The 19,029-nt window shown below is 42.0% G+C and overlaps 1 protein-coding gene across 1 annotated transcript in view; it reads right to left on the reverse strand.

The window, feature by feature from the left end:
* Positions 1-19,029, reverse strand: part of LOC134984596 (gastrula zinc finger protein XlCGF57.1-like) — a gene marked incomplete at its 3' end in the record, with an annotated part of 179,930 nt that overhangs the window by 112,648 nt on the left and 48,253 nt on the right. Inside the window, exon 3 of the mRNA XM_063950145.1 lies at positions 150-915. Coding sequence (XP_063806215.1) covers positions 150-915 — 766 coding nt within the window. The remainder of the gene's footprint in view (positions 1-149; positions 916-19,029) is intronic.

Genomic DNA, 19,029 nt, shown 5'->3' on the forward strand with positions numbered 1-19,029 from the left:
ATAGGATAAAACCTGAAGGAACAATGCAGTGAAATGGTGAAGATGAGTATAATCCAGAAGATTAAAATGGTTCCCCACCTGTGTGATGTCTACTGTGTCCAACAAGAGCTGATTTATTAATCACTCAGAGCATGCAAATGGATTCACACCTCTGTGAGTTCTCTCATGTCTAACAAGATTTGATTTCTGTGTAAAACATTTCCCACACTCAGAACATGTAAATGGCTTCTCTCCGGTGTGACTTCTCTCATGCATAACAAGATATGACTTGTGTGAAAAATCTTTTCCACACTCAGAACAAGAAAATGGCTTCTCTCCGGTGTGACTTCTCTCATGTATAACAAGAAATGATTTCCGTGTAAAACATTTCCCACACTCAGAACATGAAAATGGCTTCTCTCCGGTGTGACTTCTCTCATGTCTAATAAGATTTGATTTCACTGCAAAACGTTTCCCACACTCAGAACATGAAAATGGCTTCTCTCCGGTGTGACTTCTCTCATGTTGAACAAGATTCAATTTCAGTGCAAAATATTTCCCACACTCAGAACATGTAATTGGCTTCTCTCCGGTGTGTCTTCTCTCATGCATAACAAGATATGACTTGTGTGAAAAATCTTTTCCACACTCAGAACAAGAAAATGGCTTCTCTCCGGTGTGACTTCTTTCATGTTGAACAAGATTCGATTTCTGTGTAAAACATTTCCCACACTCAGAACATGTAAATGGCTTCTCTCCAGTGTGACTTCTCTCATGTATAACAAGAAATGATTTCTGTGAAAAATCTTTTCCACACTCAGAACAAGAAAATGGCTTCTCTCCGGTGTGACTTCTCTCATGTATAACAAGAAATGATTTCCGTATAAAACATTTCCCACACTCAGAACATGTAAATGGCTTCTCTCCGGTGTGACGTCTCTCATGTCTAACAAGAGTTGATTTCAGTGCAAAACATTTCCCACACTCAGAACATGGAAATTGCCTCTCACCTGCCTTAGCTGGCTGATGGGTAATACGCTTTGTGTTCTGTGTAAAACATCTGGCATCTATAGAACAGGAAAACACTGTATCTACTCTCAGAGCTGGAACAGATGCACCAATATCAGAGTGATCAGGAGAACATTTCCCAGGATCAGGGGGATCAGCTGATAGAGCTGGATGTACAATTGGGGTAATGGGCTTATCTCCTGGAGAATCCTGTCTACTGTCATTATCTTTTATGTCACAATCCGGGGATAACATTAGATGTCCTTCTGAAATATTCCTGCTTGTGTGTTCATCTGCTGGAAATAAAATACCTTTTTAGAAATTTTGGAAATGTGAATTTTCATAAAACAATTAAAATCTGGTAAAGATTATGATCAAAACTGGAAAATTACTATAAAATGAGTAGAAAAGACCCAAGGTGTTACATGGTACAATATATAATTCTGTAACAGACACTGTATCCAGTACTGTATTTCAAATATTGCTTTTATGTTTATCTTGAAAATAATACTAGGAAGCTTGGACAGGAGTGTTACTAACACTGAGAGAACATGTGGGATTACTAGAGGTGACATGGGCTGTGCAGTAATATAACATCGCCTGTGCATACATTTAGGTATCACTGAGATCATGTGGGATTACTAGAGGTGACATGGGCTGTGCAGTAATATAACATCACCTGTGCATACATTTAGGTAACACTGAGAGATCATGTGGGATTACTAGAGGTGACATGGGCTGTGCAGTAATATAACATCGCCTGTGCATACATTTAGATAACACTGAGAGATCATGTGGGATTACTAGAGGTGACATGGGCTGTGCAGTAATATAACATCACCTGTGCATACATTTAGGTAACACTGAGAGATCATGTGGGATTACTAGAGGTGACATGGGCTGTGCAGTAATATAACATCGCCTGTGCATACATTTAGATAACACTGAGAGATCATGTGGGATTACTAGAGGTGATATGGGCTGTGCAGTAATATAACATCGCCTGTGCATACATTTAGATAACACAGAGATCATATGGGATTACTAGAGGTGAAATGGGCTGTGCAGTAATATAACATTGCCTATGCATACATTTAGGTGACACAGAGATCATGTGGGATTACTAGAGGTGACATGGGCTGTGCAGTAATATAACATCGCCTGTGCATACATTTACATAACACAGAGATCATGTGGGATTACTAGAGGTGACATGGGCTGTGCAGTAATATAACATCGCCTGTGCATACATTTAGGTAACACTGAGAGACCATGTGGGATTACTAGAGGTGACATGGGCTGTGCAGTAATATAACATCACCTGTGCATACATTTAGGTAACACTGAGATCATGTGGGATTACTAGAGGTGACATGGGCTGTGCAGTAATATAACATCACCTGTGCATACATTTAGGTAACACTGAGAGATCATGTGGGATTACTAGAGGTGACATGGGCTGTGCAGTAATATAACATCGCCTGTGCATACATTTAGATAACACAGAGATCATGTGGGATTACTAGAGGTGAAATGGGCTATGCAGTAATATAACATCGCCTGTGCATACATTTAGGTAACACTGAGAGACCATGTGGGATTACTAGAGGAGACATGGGCTGTGCAGTAATATAACATCACCTGTGCATATATTTAGGTAACACTGAGATCGTGTGGGATTACTAGAGATGACATGGGCTGTGTAGTAATATAACATCACCTATGCATACATTTAGGTAACACTGAGAGATCATGTGGGATTACTAGAGGTGACATGGGCTGTGCAGTAATATAACATTGCCTGTGCATACATTTAGGTAACACAGAGATCATGTGGGATTATTAGAGGTGACATGGGCTGTGCAGTAATATAACATCGCCTGTGCATACATTTAGGTAACACTGAGAGACCATGTGGGATTACTAGAGGTGACATGGGATGTGCAGTAATATAACATCGCCTGTGCATACATTTAGATAACACAGAGATCATGTGGGATTACTAGAGGTGATATGGGCTGTGCAGTAATATAACATCACCTGTGCATACATTTAGATAACACAGAGATCATGTGGGGTTACTAGAGGTGATATGGGCCGTGCAGTAATATAACATCGCCTGTGCATACACTTAGATAACACAGAGATCATATGGGATTACTAGAGGTGAAATGGGCTGTGCAGTAATATAACATCGTCTATGCATACATTTAGATAACACAGACATCATGTGGGGTTACTAGAGGTGACATGGGCTGTGCAGTAATATAACATCGCCTGTGCATACATTTAGGTAAGACTAAGATCATGTGGGATTACTAGAGGTGACATGGGCTGTGCAGTAATATAACATCGCCTGTGCATACATTTAGATAACACTGAGAGATCATGTGGTATTACTAGAGGTGACATGGGATGTGCAGTAATACAACATCACCTGTGCATACATTTAGGTAACACTGAGATCATGTGGGATTACTAGAGGTGAAATGGGCTGTGCAGTAATATAACATCGCATGTGCATACATTTAGGTAAGACTAAGATCATGTGGGATTACTAGAGGTGACATGGGCTGTGCAGTAATATAACATCGCCTGTGCATACATTTAGGTAACACTGAGATCATGTGGGATTACTAGAGGTGACATGGGCTGTGCAGTAATATAACATCGCCTGTGCATACATTTAGGTAACACTGAGAGACCATGTGGGATTACTAGAGGTGACATGGACTGTGCAGTAATATAACATCGCCTATGCATACATTTAGGTAACACTGAGATCATGTGGGATTACTAGAGGTGACATGGGCTGTGCAGTAATATAACATCGCCTGTGCATACATTTAGATAACACTGAGAGATCATGTGGGATTACTAGAGGTGACATGGGCTGTGCAGTAATATAACATCGCCTGTGCATACATTTAGATAACACTGAGAGATCATGTGGGATTACTAAAGGTGACATGGGCTGTGCAGTAATATAACATCGCCTGTGCATACATTTAGGTAACACTGAGAGATCATGTGGGATTACTAGAGGTGACATGGGCTGTGCAGTAATATAACATCGCCTGTGCATACATTTAGGTAACACTGAGATCATGTGGGATTACTAGTGGTGACATGGGCTGTGCAGTAATATAACATCACCTGTGCATACATTTAGGTAACACAAAGATCATGTGGTATTACTAGAGGTGACATGGGCTGTGCAGTAATATAACATTGCCTGTGCATACATTTAGGTAACACTGAGAGATCATGTGGGATTACTAGAGGTGACATGAGCTGTGCAGTAATATAACATCGCCTGTGCATACATTTAGATAACACTGAGAGATAATGTGGGATTACTAGAGGTGACATGGGCTGTGCAGTAATATAACATCGCCTGTGCATACATTTAGATAACACAGAGATCATGTGGGATTACTAGAGGTGACATGGGCTATGCAGTAATATAACATCACCTGTGCATACATTTAGGTAACACTGAGAGATCATGTGGGATTACTAGAGGCGACATGGGCTGTGCAGTAATATAACATCGCCTGTGCATACATTTAGATAACACTGATAGATCATGTGGGATTATTAGAGGTGACATGGGCTGTGCAGTAATATAACATCGCCTGTGCATACATTTAGGTAACACTGAGATCATGTGGGATTACTAGAGGTGACATGGGCTGTGCAGTAATATAACATCGCCTGTGCATACATTTAGGTAACACTGAGATCATGTGGGATTACTAGAGGTGACATGGGCTGTGCTGTAATATAACATCACCTGTGCATACATTTAGGTAACACTGAGATCATGTGGGATTACTAGAGGTGACATGGGCTGTGCAGTAATATAACATCGCCTGTGCATACATTTAGATAACACTGAGAGATCATGTGGGATTACTAGAGGTGACATGGGCTGTGCAGTAATATAACATCGCCTGTGCATACATTTACATAACACAGAGATCATGTGGGATTACTAGAGCTGAAATGGGCTGTGCAGTAATATAACATCACCTGTGCATACATTTAGGTAACACTGAGAGACCATGTGGGATTACTAGAGGTGACATGGGCTGTGCAGTAATATAACATCACCTGTGCATACATTTAGGTAACACTGAGATCATGTGGGATTACTAGAGGTGACATGGGCTGTGCAGTAATATAACATCACCTGTGCATACATTTAGGTAACACTGAGAGATCATGTGGGATTACTAGAGGTGACATGGGCTGTGCAGTAATATAACATCGCCTGTGCATACATTTAGATAACACAGAGATCATGTGGGATTACTAGAGGTGAAATGGGCTGTGCAGTAATATAACATCGCCTGTGCATACATTTAGGTAACACTGAGAGACCATGTGGGATTACTAGAGGTGACATGGGCTGTGCAGTAATATAACATCACCTGTGCATACATTTAGAGAACACTGAGAGATCATGTGGGATTACTAGAGGTGACATGGGCTGTGCAGTAATATAACATTGCCTGTGCATACATTTAGGTAACACTGAGAGATCATGTGGGATTATTAGAGGTGACATGGGCTGTGCAGTAATATAACATCGCCTGTGCATACATTTATGTAACACTGAGAGACCATGTGGGATTACTAGAGGTGACATGGACTGTGCAGTAATATAACATCGCCTGTGCATACATTTAGGTAACACTGAGATCATGTGGGATTACTAGAGGTGACATGGGATGTGCAGTAATATAACATCGCCTGTGCATACATTTAGATAACACAGAGATCATGTGGGATTACTAGAGGTGATATGGGCTGTGCAGTAATATAACATCGCCTGTGCATACATTTAGATAACACAGAGATCATGTGGGGTTACTAGAGGTGACATGGGCTGTGCAGTAATATAACATCGCCTGTGCATACATTTAGATAACACAGAGATCATATGGGATTACTAGAGGTGAAATGGGCTGTGCAGTAATATAACATCGCATGTGCATACATTTAGGTAAGACTGAGATCATGTGGGATTACTAGAGGTGACATGGGCTGTGCAGTAATATAACATCGCCTGTGCATACATTTAGATAACACTGAGAGATCATGTGGTATTACTAGAGGTGACATGGGCTGTGCAGTAATACAACATCACCTCTGCATACATTTAGGTAACACTGAGATCATGTGGGATTACTAGAGGTGACATGGGCTGTGCAGTAATATAACATCGCCTGTGCATACATTTAGGTAACACTGAGAGACCATGTGGGATTACTAGAGGTGACATGGACTGTGCAGTAATATAACATCGCCTATGCATACATTTAGGTAACACTGAGAGATCATGTGGGATTACTAGAGGTGACATGGGCTGTGCAGTAATATAACATCACCTGTGCATACATTTAGATAACACTGAGAGATCATGTGGGATTACTAGAGGCGACATGGGCTGTGTAGTAATATAACATCACCTGTGCATACATTTAGGTAACACTGAGAGATCATGTGGGATTACTAAAGGTGACATGGGCTGTGCAGTAATATAACATCGCCTGTGCATACATTTAGGTAACACTGAGAGATCATGTGGGATTACTAGAGGTGACATGGGCTGTGCAGTAATATAACATCGCCTGTGCATACATTTAGGTAACACTGAGAGATCAGGTGGGATTACTAGAGGTGACATGGGCTGTGCAGTAATATAACATCGCCTGTGCATACATTTAGGTAACACTGAGAGACCATGTGGGATTACTAGAGGTGACATGGACTGTGCAGTAATATAACATTGCCTGTGCATACATTTATGTAACACTGAGATCATGTGGGATTACTAGAGATGATATGGGCTGTGCAGTAATATAACATCGCCTGTGCATACATTTAGGTAACAGTGAGATCATGTGGGATTACTAGAGATGACATGGGCTGTGTAGTAATATAACATCGCCTATGCATACATTTAGGTAACACTGAGAGATCATGTGGGATTACTAGAGGTGACATGGACTGTGCAGTAATATAACATTGCCTGTGCATACATTTAGGTAACACTGAGATCATGTGGGATTACTAGAGATGATATGGGCTGTGCAGTAATATAACATCGCCTGTGCATACATTTAGGTAACACTGAGAGATCATGTGGGATTATTAGAGGTGACATGGGCTGTGCAGTAATATAACATCGCCTGTGCATACATTTAGGTAACACTGAGAGATCATGTGGGATTATTAGAGGTGACATGGGCTGTGCAGTAATATAACATCGCCTGTGCATACATTTATGTAACACTGAGAGACCATGTGGGATTACTAGAGGTGACATGGACTGTGCAGTAATATAACATCGCCTGTGCATACATTTAGGTAACACTGAGATCATGTGGGATTACTAGAGGTGACATGGGATGTGCAGTAATATAACATCGCCTGTGCATACATTTAGATAACACAGAGATCATGTGGGATTACTAGAGGTGATATGGGCTGTGCAGTAATATAACATCGCCTGTGCATACATTTAGATAACACAGAGATCATGTGGGGTTACTAGAGGTGACATGGGCTGTGCAGTAATATAACATCGCCTGTGCATACATTTAGATAACACAGAGATCATATGGGATTACTAGAGGTGAAATGGGCTGTGCAGTAATATAACATCGCATGTGCATACATTTAGGTAAGACTGAGATCATGTGGGATTACTAGAGGTGACATGGGCTGTGCAGTAATATAACATCGCCTGTGCATACATTTAGATAACACTGAGAGATCATGTGGTATTACTAGAGGTGACATGGGCTGTGCAGTAATACAACATCACCTGTGCATACATTTAGGTAACACTGAGATCATGTGGGATTACTAGAGGTGACATGGGCTGTGCAGTAATATAACATCGCCTGTGCATACATTTAGGTAACACTGAGAGACCATGTGGGATTACTAGAGGTGACATGGACTGTGCAGTAATATAACATCGCCTATGCATACATTTAGGTAACACTGAGAGATCATGTGGGATTACTAGAGATGATATGGGCTGTGCAGTAATATAACATCGCCTGTGCATACATTTAGGTAACAGTGAGATCATGTGGGATTACTAGAGATGACATGGGCTGTGTAGTAATATAACATCGCCTATGCATACATTTAGGTAACACTGAGAGATCATGTGGGATTACTAGAGGTGACATGGACTGTGCAGTAATATAACATTGCCTGTGCATACATTTAGGTAACACTGAGATCATGTGGGATTACTAGAGATGATATGGGCTGTGCAGTAATATAACATCGCCTGTGCATACATTTAGGTAACACTGAGAGATCATGTGGGATTATTAGAGGTGACATGGGCTGTGCAGTAATATAACATCGCCTGTGCATACATTTAGGTAACACTGAGAGACCATGTGGGATTACTAGAGGTGACATGGACTGTGCAGTAATATAACATCGCCTGTGCATACTTTTAGATAACACAGAGATCATGTGGTATTACTAGAGGTGATATGGGCTGTGCAGTAATAGAACATCGCCTATGCATACATTTAGATAACACAGACATCATGTGGGATTACTAGAGGTGACATGGGCTGTGCAGTAATATAACATCGCCTGTGCATACATTTAGGTAACACTGAGAGACCATGTGGGATTACTAGAGGTGACATGGACTGTGCAGTAATATAACATCGCCTGTGCATACATTTAGGTAACACTGAGATCATGTGGGATTACTAGAGGTGACATGGGATGTGCAGTAATATAACATCGCCTGTGCATACATTTAGATAACACAGACATCATGTGGGATTACTAGAGGTGACATGGGCTGTGCAGTAATATAACATCGCCTGTGCATACATTTAGATAACACTGAGAGGACATGTGGGATTACTAGAGGTGACATGGGCTGTGCAGTAATATAACATCGCCTGTGCATACATTTAGATAACACTGAGAGATCATGTGGGATTACTAGAGGTGACATGGGCTGTGCAGTAAAATAACATCACCTGTGCATACATTTAGATAACACTGAGAGATCATGTGGGATTACTAGAGGTGACATGGGCTGTGCAGTAATATAACATCGCCTGTGCATACATTTAGATAACACTGAGAGATCATGTGGGATTACTAGAGGTGACATGGGCTGTGCAGTAATATAACATCGCCTGTGCATACATTTAGGTAACACTGAGAGATCATGTGGGATTACTAAAAGTGACATGGGCTGTGCAGTAATATAACATCGCCTGTGCATACATTTAGGTAACACTGAGAGATCAGGTGGGATTACTAGAGGTGACATGGGCTGTGCAGTAATATAACATCGCCTGTGCATACATTTAGGTAACACTGAGAGACCATGTGGGATTACTAGAGGTGACATGGACTGTGCAGTAATATAACATTGCCTGTGCATACATTTAGGTAACACTGAGATCATGTGGGATTACTAGAGATGATATGGGCTGTGCAGTAATATAACATCGCCTGTGCATACATTTAAGTAACAGTGAGATCATGTGGGATTACTAGAGATGACATGGGCTGTGTAGTAATATAACATCGCCTATGCATACATTTAGGTAACACTGAGAGATCATGTGGGATTACTAGAGGTGACATGGACTGTGCAGTAATATAACATTGCCTGTGCATACATTTAGATAACACTGAGAGATCATGTGGGATTACTAGAGGTGACATGGGCTGTGCAGTAATATAACATCGCCTGTGCATACATTTAGGTAACACTGAGAGATCATGTGGGATTACTAGAGGTGACATGGGCTGTGCAGTAATATAACATCGCCTGTGCATACATTTAGGTAACACTGAGAGACCATGGCCCTCATTCCGAGTCGTTCGCTCTGTAAATTTCATCGCATCGCAGCGATTTTCCGCTTAGTGCGCATGCGCAATGTCCGCACTGCGACTGCGCCAAGTAAATTTGCTATGAAGTTAGGATTTTTACTCACGGCTTTTTCATCGCTCCGGCGATCGTAGTGTGATTGACAGGAAATGGGTGTTTCTGGGGGGAAACTGGCCGTTTTAGGGGTGTGTGGGAAAAAACGCTACCGTTTCCGGAAAAAACGCAGGAGTGGCCGGAGAAACGGGGGAGTGTCTGGGCGAATGCTGGGTGTGTTTGTGACGTCAAACCAGGAACGACAAGCACTGAACTGATCGCAGATGCCGAGTAAGTCTGAAGCTACTCTGAAACTGCTAAGAGGTGTGCTAATCGCAATATTGCGAATACATCGTTCGCAAATTTAAGATGCTAAGATACACTCCCAGTAGGCGGCGGCTTAGCGTGAGAAACTCTGCTAAAATCGCCTTGCGAGCGAACAACTCGGAATGAGGGCCCATGTGGGATTACTAGAGGTGACATGGACTGTGCAGTAATATAACATCGCCTGTGCATACATTTAGGTAACACTGAGAGATCATGTGGTATTACTAGAGGTGACATGGGCTGTGCAGTAATATAACATCGCCTGTGCATACATTTAGATAACACAGAGATCATGTGGGATTTCTAGAGGTGAAATGGGCTGTGCAGTAATAGAACATCGCATGTGCATACATTTAGGTAACACTGAGAGAACATGTGGTATTACTAGAGGTGACATGGGCTGTGCAGTAATATAACATCACCTGTGCATACATTTAGGTAACACTGAGAGATCATGTGGGATTACTAGAGGTGACATGGGCTGTGCAGTAATATAACATCGCCTGTGCATACATTTAGGTAACACTGAGAGAACATGAGGGATTACTAGAGGTGATATGGGCTGTGCAGTAATATAACATCACCTGTGCATACATTTAGGTAACACTGAGAGAACATGTGGTATTACTAGAGGTGACATAGGCTGTGCAGTAATATAACATCACCTGTGCATCTAAATTTAGATGCGGCTTTGGGGCTTAACCACACATTTGCGCAAATATGTTTAACGAAGATCTCTGAATTCTATTATCATGTGGGATTTATATCTGGTTACTGTTATCCATTCAGTGTGCTGGGGAAACAATTGCTTTTTTTCTTGCTCAGAAATACCCCTTCCTTTCGAGCACCTTAATGATATCACTAAGCTAATTGAGCATTTACCAATCTATATGTCTGTTGTGAGAGGCAGAGAGGTTTCTGCATTAGGAGGAGGTGCAGGCCCTGACATGCCACATGGAGCATTATGGGGTTGCTCCAAGGTAGGTAGCTCTTAGCTTAGACATATTTTTGTAAGGAGCCATTATCATGTGGCTCCTTGCTGGTTAACATTAGACCCAGATTGGGGTAATGGAGGTGTGAGGTGTGGTGCCTCTGGACTGGCTGGGCTGGATGGCTTTAGTGTGGCATACCTTTACATTCTATTAACACTTTTCACTTATTAATTTTCTAACACTATTTCTCTATTTTAATTACATTTCATGTTTGTATCACCCCCTCTATAGCTTCGGCTTCCTAAATACTAATTTATTAACACTATAGTTTTTTACACGGTATGCCACGCTGGGCTTTCTGGCTCATTCGGGTGTTTTGGGGTGCCACACCCTGCACCTAGATATAGCGCTAGGGACCCCAAATATACAGAAAGGCCTTGATGCGGCTTTGGCGCTTAACCACACATTTGCGCAAATATGTGTAACGAAGATCTCTGAATTCTATTATCATATGGGATTTATATCTGGTTACTGTTATCCATTCAGTGTGCTGGGGAAACAATTGCTTTTTTTCATGCTCAGAAATACCCCTTCCTTTCGAGCACCTGAATGATATCACTAAGCTAATTGAGCATTTACCAATCTATATGTCATACATTTAGATAACACAGAGATCATGTGGGATTACTAGAGGTGACATGGGCTGTGCAGTAATATAACATCACCTGTGCATACATTTAGGTAACACTGAGAGACCATGGCCCTCATTCCGAGTCGTTCGCTCGGTAAATTTCATCGCATCGCAGCGATTTTCCGCTTAGTGCGCATGCGCATTATCCGCACTGCGACTGCGCCAAGTAAATTTGCTATGAAGTTAGGATTTTTACTCACGGCTTTTTCATCGCTCCGGCGATCGTAGTGTGATTGACAGGAAATGGGTGTTTCTGTGGGGAAACTGGACGTTTTAGGGGTGTGTGGGAAAAAACGCTACTGTTTCCTGAAAAAACGCAGGAGTGGCCGGAGAAACGGGGGAGTGTCTGGGCGAACGCTGGGTGTGTTTGTGACGTCAAACCAGGAGCGACAAGCACTGAACTGATCGCAGATGCCGAGTAAGTCTGAAGCTACTCTGAAACTGCTAAGAGGTGTGCTAATCGCAATATTGCGAATACATCGTTCGCAAATTTAAGATGCTAAGATACACTCCCAGTAGGCGGCGGCTTAGCGTGAGAAACTCTGCTAAAAATCGCCTTGCGAGCGAACAACTCAGAATGAGGGCCATTGTGGGATTACTAGAGGTGACATGGACTGTGCAGTAATATAACATCGCCTGTGCATACATTTAGATAACACAGAGATAATGTGGGATTACTAGAGGTGACATGGGCTGTGCAGTAATATAACATCGCCTGTGCATACATTTAGATAACACAGAGATCATGTGGGATTACTAGAGGTGACATGGGCTGTGCAGTAATATAACATCGCCTGTACATACATTTAGATAACACAGAGATCATGTGGGATTACTAGAGGTGATATGGGCTGTCCAGTAATATAACATCCCCTGTGCATACATTTAGATAACACAGAGATCATGTGGGATTACTAGAGGTGACATGGGCTGTGTAGTAATATAACATCACCTGTGCATACATTTAGGTAACACTGAGATCATGTGGGATTACTAGAGGTGACATGGGCTGTGCAGTAATATAACATCACCTGTGCATACATTTAGGTAACACTGAGAGATCATGTGGGATTACTAGAGGTGACATGGGCTGTGCAGTAATATAACATCGCCTGTGCATACATTTAGGTAACACTGAGATCATGTGGGATTAGTAGAGGTGACATGGGCTGTGCAGTAATATAAAATCGCCTGTGCATACATTTAGGTAACACTGAGAGAACATGTGGGATTACTAGAGGTGACATGGGCTGTGCAGTAATATAACATCGCCTGTGTATACATTTAGGTAACACTGAGATCATGTGGGATTACTAGAGGTGACATGGGCTGTGCAGTAATATAACATCGCCTGTGCATACATTTAGATAACACTGAGAGATCATGTGGGATTACTAGAGGTGACATGGGCTGTGCAGTAATATAACATCGCCTGTGCATACATTTAGGTAACACTGAGAGTTCATGTGGGATTACTAGAGGTGACATGGGCTGTGCAGTAATATAACATCGCCTGTGCATACATTTAGGTAACACTGAGAGATCATGTGGGATTACTAGAGGTGACATGGGCTGTGCAGTAATATAACATCGCCTGTGCATACATTTAGGTAACACTGAGAGACCATGGCCCTCATTCCGAGTCGTTCGCTCTGTAAATTTTATCGCATCGCAGCGATTTTCCGCTTAGTGCGCATGCGCAATGTCCGCACTGCGACTGCGCCAAGTAAATTTGCTATGAAGTTAGGATTTTTACTCACGGCTTTTTCATCGCTCCGGCGATCGTAGTGTGATTGACAGGAAATGGGTGTTTCTGTGGGGAAACTGGCCGTTTTAGGGGTGTGTGGGAAAAAACGCTACTGTTTCCGGAAAAACCGCAAGAGTGGCCGGAGAAACGGGGGGAGTGTCTGGGCGAACGCTGGGTGTGTTTGTGACGTCAAACCAGGAACGACAAGCACTGAACTGATCGCAGATGCCGAGTAAGTCTGAAGCTACTCTGAAACTGCTAAGAGGTGTGCTAATTGCAATATTGCGAATACATCGTTCGCAAATTTAAGATGCTAAGATACACTCCCAGTAGGCGGCGGCTTAGCGTGAGAAACTCTGCTAAAAATCGCCTTGCGAGCGAACAACTCAGAATGAGGGCCATTGTGGGATTACTAGAGGTGACATGGACTGTGCAGTAATATAACATCGCCTGTGCATACATTTAGATAACACAGAGATAATGTGGGATTACTAGAGGTGACATGGGCTGTGCAGTAATATAACATCGCCTGTGCATACATTTAGATAACACAGAGATCATGTGGGATTACTAGAGGTGACATGGGCTGTGCAGTAATATAACATCGCCTGTACATACATTTAGATAACACAGAGATCATGTGGGATTACTAGAGGTGATATGGGCTGTCCAGTAATATAACATCCCCTGTGCATACATTTAGATAACACAGAGATCATGTGGGATTACTAGAGGTGACATGGGCTGTGTAGTAATATAACATCACCTGTGCATACATTTAGGTAACACTGAGATCATGTGGGATTACTAGAGGTGACATGGGCTGTGCAGTAATATAACATCACCTGTGCATACATTTAGGTAACACTGAGAGATCATGTGGGATTACTAGAGGTGACATGGGCTGTGCAGTAATATAACATCGCCTGTGCATACATTTAGGTAACACTGAGATCATGTGGGATTAGTAGAGGTGACATGGGCTGTGCAGTAATATAAAATCGCCTGTGCATACATTTAGGTAACACTGAGAGAACATGTGGGATTACTAGAGGTGACATGGGCTGTGCAGTAATATAACATCGCCTGTGTATACATTTAGGTAACACTGAGATCATGTGGGATTACTAGAGGTGACATGGGCTGTGCAGTAATATAACATCGCCTGTGCATACATTTAGATAACACTGAGAGATCATGTGGGATTACTAGAGGTGACATGGGCTGTGCAGTAATATAACATCGCCTGTGCATACATTTAGGTAACACTGAGAGTTCATGTGGGATTACTAGAGGTGACATGGGCTGTGCAGTAATATAACATCGCCTGTGCATACATTTAGGTAACACTGAGAGATCATGTGGGATTACTAGAGGTGACATGGGCTGTGCAGTAATATAACATCGCCTGTGCATACATTTAGGTAACACTGAGATCATGTGGGATTACTAGAGGTGACATGGGCTGTGCTGTAATATAACATCACCTGTGCATACATTTAGGTAACACTGAGATCATGTGGGATTACTAGAGGTGACATGGGCTGTGCAGTAATATAACATCGCCTGTGCATACATTTAGATAACACTGAGAGATCATGTGGGATTACTAGAGGTGACATGGGCTGTGCAGTAATATAACATCGCCTGTGCATACATTTACATAACACAGAGATCATGTGGGATTACTAGAGCTGAAATGGGCTGTGCAGTAATATAACATCACCTGTGCATACATTTAGGTAACACTGAGAGATCATGTGGGATTACTAGAGGTGACATGGGCTGTGCAGTAATATAACATCGCCTGTGCATACATTTAGATAACACAGAGATCATGTGGGATTACTAGAGGTGAAATGGGCTGTGCAGTAATATAACATCGCCTGTGCATACATTTAGGTAACACTGAGAGACCATGTGGGATTACTAGAGGTGACATGGGCTGTGCAGTAATATAACATCACCTGTGCATACATTTAGAGAACACTGAGAGATCATGTGGGATTACTAGAGGTGACATGGGCTGTGCAGTAATATAACATTGCCTGTGCATACATTTAGGTAACACTGAGAGATCATGTGGGATTATTAGAGGTGACATGGGCTGTGCAGTAATATAACATCGCCTGTGCATACATTTATGTAACACTGAGAGACCATGTGGGATTACTAGAGGTGACATGGACTGTGCAGTAATATAACATCGCCTGTGCATACATTTAGGTAACACTGAGATCATGTGGGATTACTAGAGGTGACATGGGATGTGCAGTAATATAACATCGCCTGTGCATACATTTAGATAACACAGAGATCATGTGGGATTACTAGAGGTGATATGGGCTGTGCAGTAATATAACATCGCCTGTGCATACATTTAGATAACACAGAGATCATGTGGGGTTACTAGAGGTGACATGGGCTGTGCAGTAATATAACATCGCCTGTGCATACATTTAGATAACACAGAGATCATATGGGATTACTAGAGGTGAAATGGGCTGTGCAGTAATATAACATCGCATGTGCATACATTTAGGTAAGACTGAGATCATGTGGGATTACTAGAGGTGACATGGGCTGTGCAGTAATATAACATCGCCTGTGCATACATTTAGATAACACTGAGAGATCATGTGGTATTACTAGAGGTGACATGGGCTGTGCAGTAATACAACATCACCTCTGCATACATTTAGGTAACACTGAGATCATGTGGGATTACTAGAGGTGACATGGGCTGTGCAGTAATATAACATCGCCTGTGCATACATTTAGGTAACACTGAGAGACCATGTGGGATTACTAGAGGTGACATGGACTGTGCAGTAATATAACATCGCCTATGCATACATTTAGGTAACACTGAGAGATCATGTGGGATTACTAGAGGTGACATGGGCTGTGCAGTAATATAACATCACCTGTGCATACATTTAGATAACACTGAGAGATCATGTGGGATTACTAGAGGCGACATGGGCTGTGTAGTAATATAACATCACATGTGCATACATTTAGGTAACACTGAGAGATCATGTGGGATTACTAAAGGTGACATGGGCTGTGCAGTAATATAACATCGCCTGTGCATACATTTAGGTAACACTGAGAGATCATGTGGGATTACTAGAGGTGACATGGGCTGTGCAGTAATATAACATCGCCTGTGCATACATTTAGGTAACACTGAGAGATCAGGTGGGATTACTAGAGGTGACATGGGCTGTGCAGTAATATAACATCGCCTGTGCATACATTTAGGTAACACTGAGAGACCATGTGGGATTACTAGAGGTGACATGGACTGTGCAGTAATATAACATTGCCTGTGCATACATTTATGTAACACTGAGATCATGTGGGATTACTAGAGATGATATGGGCTGTGCAGTAATATAACATCGCCTGTGCATACATTTAGGTAACAGTGAGATCATGTGGGATTACTAGAGATGACATGGGCTGTGTAGTAATATAACATCGCCTATGCATACATTTAGGTAACACTGAGAGATCATGTGGGATTACTAGAGGTGACATGGACTGTGCAGTAATATAACATTGCCTGTGCATACATTTAGGTAACACTGAGATCATGTGGGATTACTAGAGATGATATGGGCTGTGCAGTAATATAACATCGCCTGTGCATACATTTAGGTAACACTGAGAGATCATGTGGGATTATTAGAGGTGACATGGGCTGTGCAGTAATATAACATCGCCTGTGCATACATTTAGGTAACACTGAGAGATCATGTGGGATTATTAGAGGTGACATGGGCTGTGCAGTAATATAACATCGCCTGTGCATACATTTATGTAACACTGAGAGACCATGTGGGATTACTAGAGGTGACATGGACTGTGCAGTAATATAACATCGCCTGTGCATACATTTAGGTAACACTGAGATCATGTGGGATTACTAGAGGTGACATGGGATGTGCAGTAATATAACATCGCCTGTGCATACATTTAGATAACACAGAGATCATGTGGGATTACTAGAGGTGATATGGGCTGTGCAGTAATATAACATCGCCTGTGCATACATTTAGATAACACAGAGATCATGTGGGGTTACTAGAGGTGACATGGGCTGTGCAGTAATATAACATCGCCTGTGCATACATTTAGATAACACAGAGATCATATGGGATTACTAGAGGTGAAATGGGCTGTGCAGTAATATAACATCGCATGTGCATACATTTAGGTAAGACTGAGATCATGTGGGATTACTAGAGGTGACATGGGCTGTGCAGTAATATAACATCGCCTGTGCATACATTTAGATAACACTGAGAGATCATGTGGTATTACTAGAGGTGACATGGGCTGTGCAGTAATACAACATCACCTGTGCATACATTTAGGTAACACTGAGATCATGTGGGATTACTAGAGGTGACATGGGCTGTGCAGTAATATAACATCGCCTGTGCATACATTTAGGTAACACTGAGAGACCATGTGGGATTACTAGAGGTGACATGGACTGTGCAGTAATATAACATCGCCTATGCATACATTTAGGTAACACTGAGAGATCATGTGGGATTACTAGAGATGATATGGGCTGTGCAGTAATATAACATCGCCTGTGCATACATTTAGGTAACAGTGAGATCATGTGGGATTACTAGAGATGACATGGGCTGTGTAGTAATATAACATCGCCTATGCATACATTTAGGTAACACTGAGAGATCATGTGGGATTACTAGAGGTGACATGGACTGTGCAGTAATATAACATTGCCTGTGCATACATTTAGGTAACACTGAGATCATGTGGGATTACTAGAGATGATATGGGCTGTGCAGTAATATAACATCGCCTGTGCATACATTTAGGTAACACTGAGAGATCATGTGGGATTATTAGAGGTGACATGGGCTGTGCAGTAATATAACATCGCCTGTGCATACATTTAGGTAACACTGAGAGACCATGTGGGATTACTAGAGGTGACATGGACTGTGCAGTAATATAACATCGCCTGTGCATACTTTTAGATAACACAGAGATCATGTGGTATTACTAGAGGTGATATGGGCTGTGCAGTAATAGAACATCGCCTATGCATACATTTAGATAACACAGACATCATGTGGGATTACTAGAGGTGACATGGGCTGTGCAGTAATATAACATCGCCTGTGCATACATTTAGGTAACACTGAGAGACCATGTGGGATTACTAGAGGTGACATGGACTGTGCAGTAATATAACATCGCCTGTGCATACATTTAGGTAACACTGAGATCATGTGGGATTACTAGAGGTGACATGGGATGTGCAGTAATATAACATCGCCTGTGCATACATTTAGATAACACAGACATCATGTGGGATTACTAGAGGTGACATGGGCTGTGCAGTAATATAACATCG

This window comes from Pseudophryne corroboree (genome assembly GCF_028390025.1).
Source record: "Pseudophryne corroboree isolate aPseCor3 chromosome 3 unlocalized genomic scaffold, aPseCor3.hap2 SUPER_3_unloc_69, whole genome shotgun sequence".
NCBI lineage: Eukaryota > Metazoa > Chordata > Amphibia > Anura > Myobatrachidae > Pseudophryne > Pseudophryne corroboree.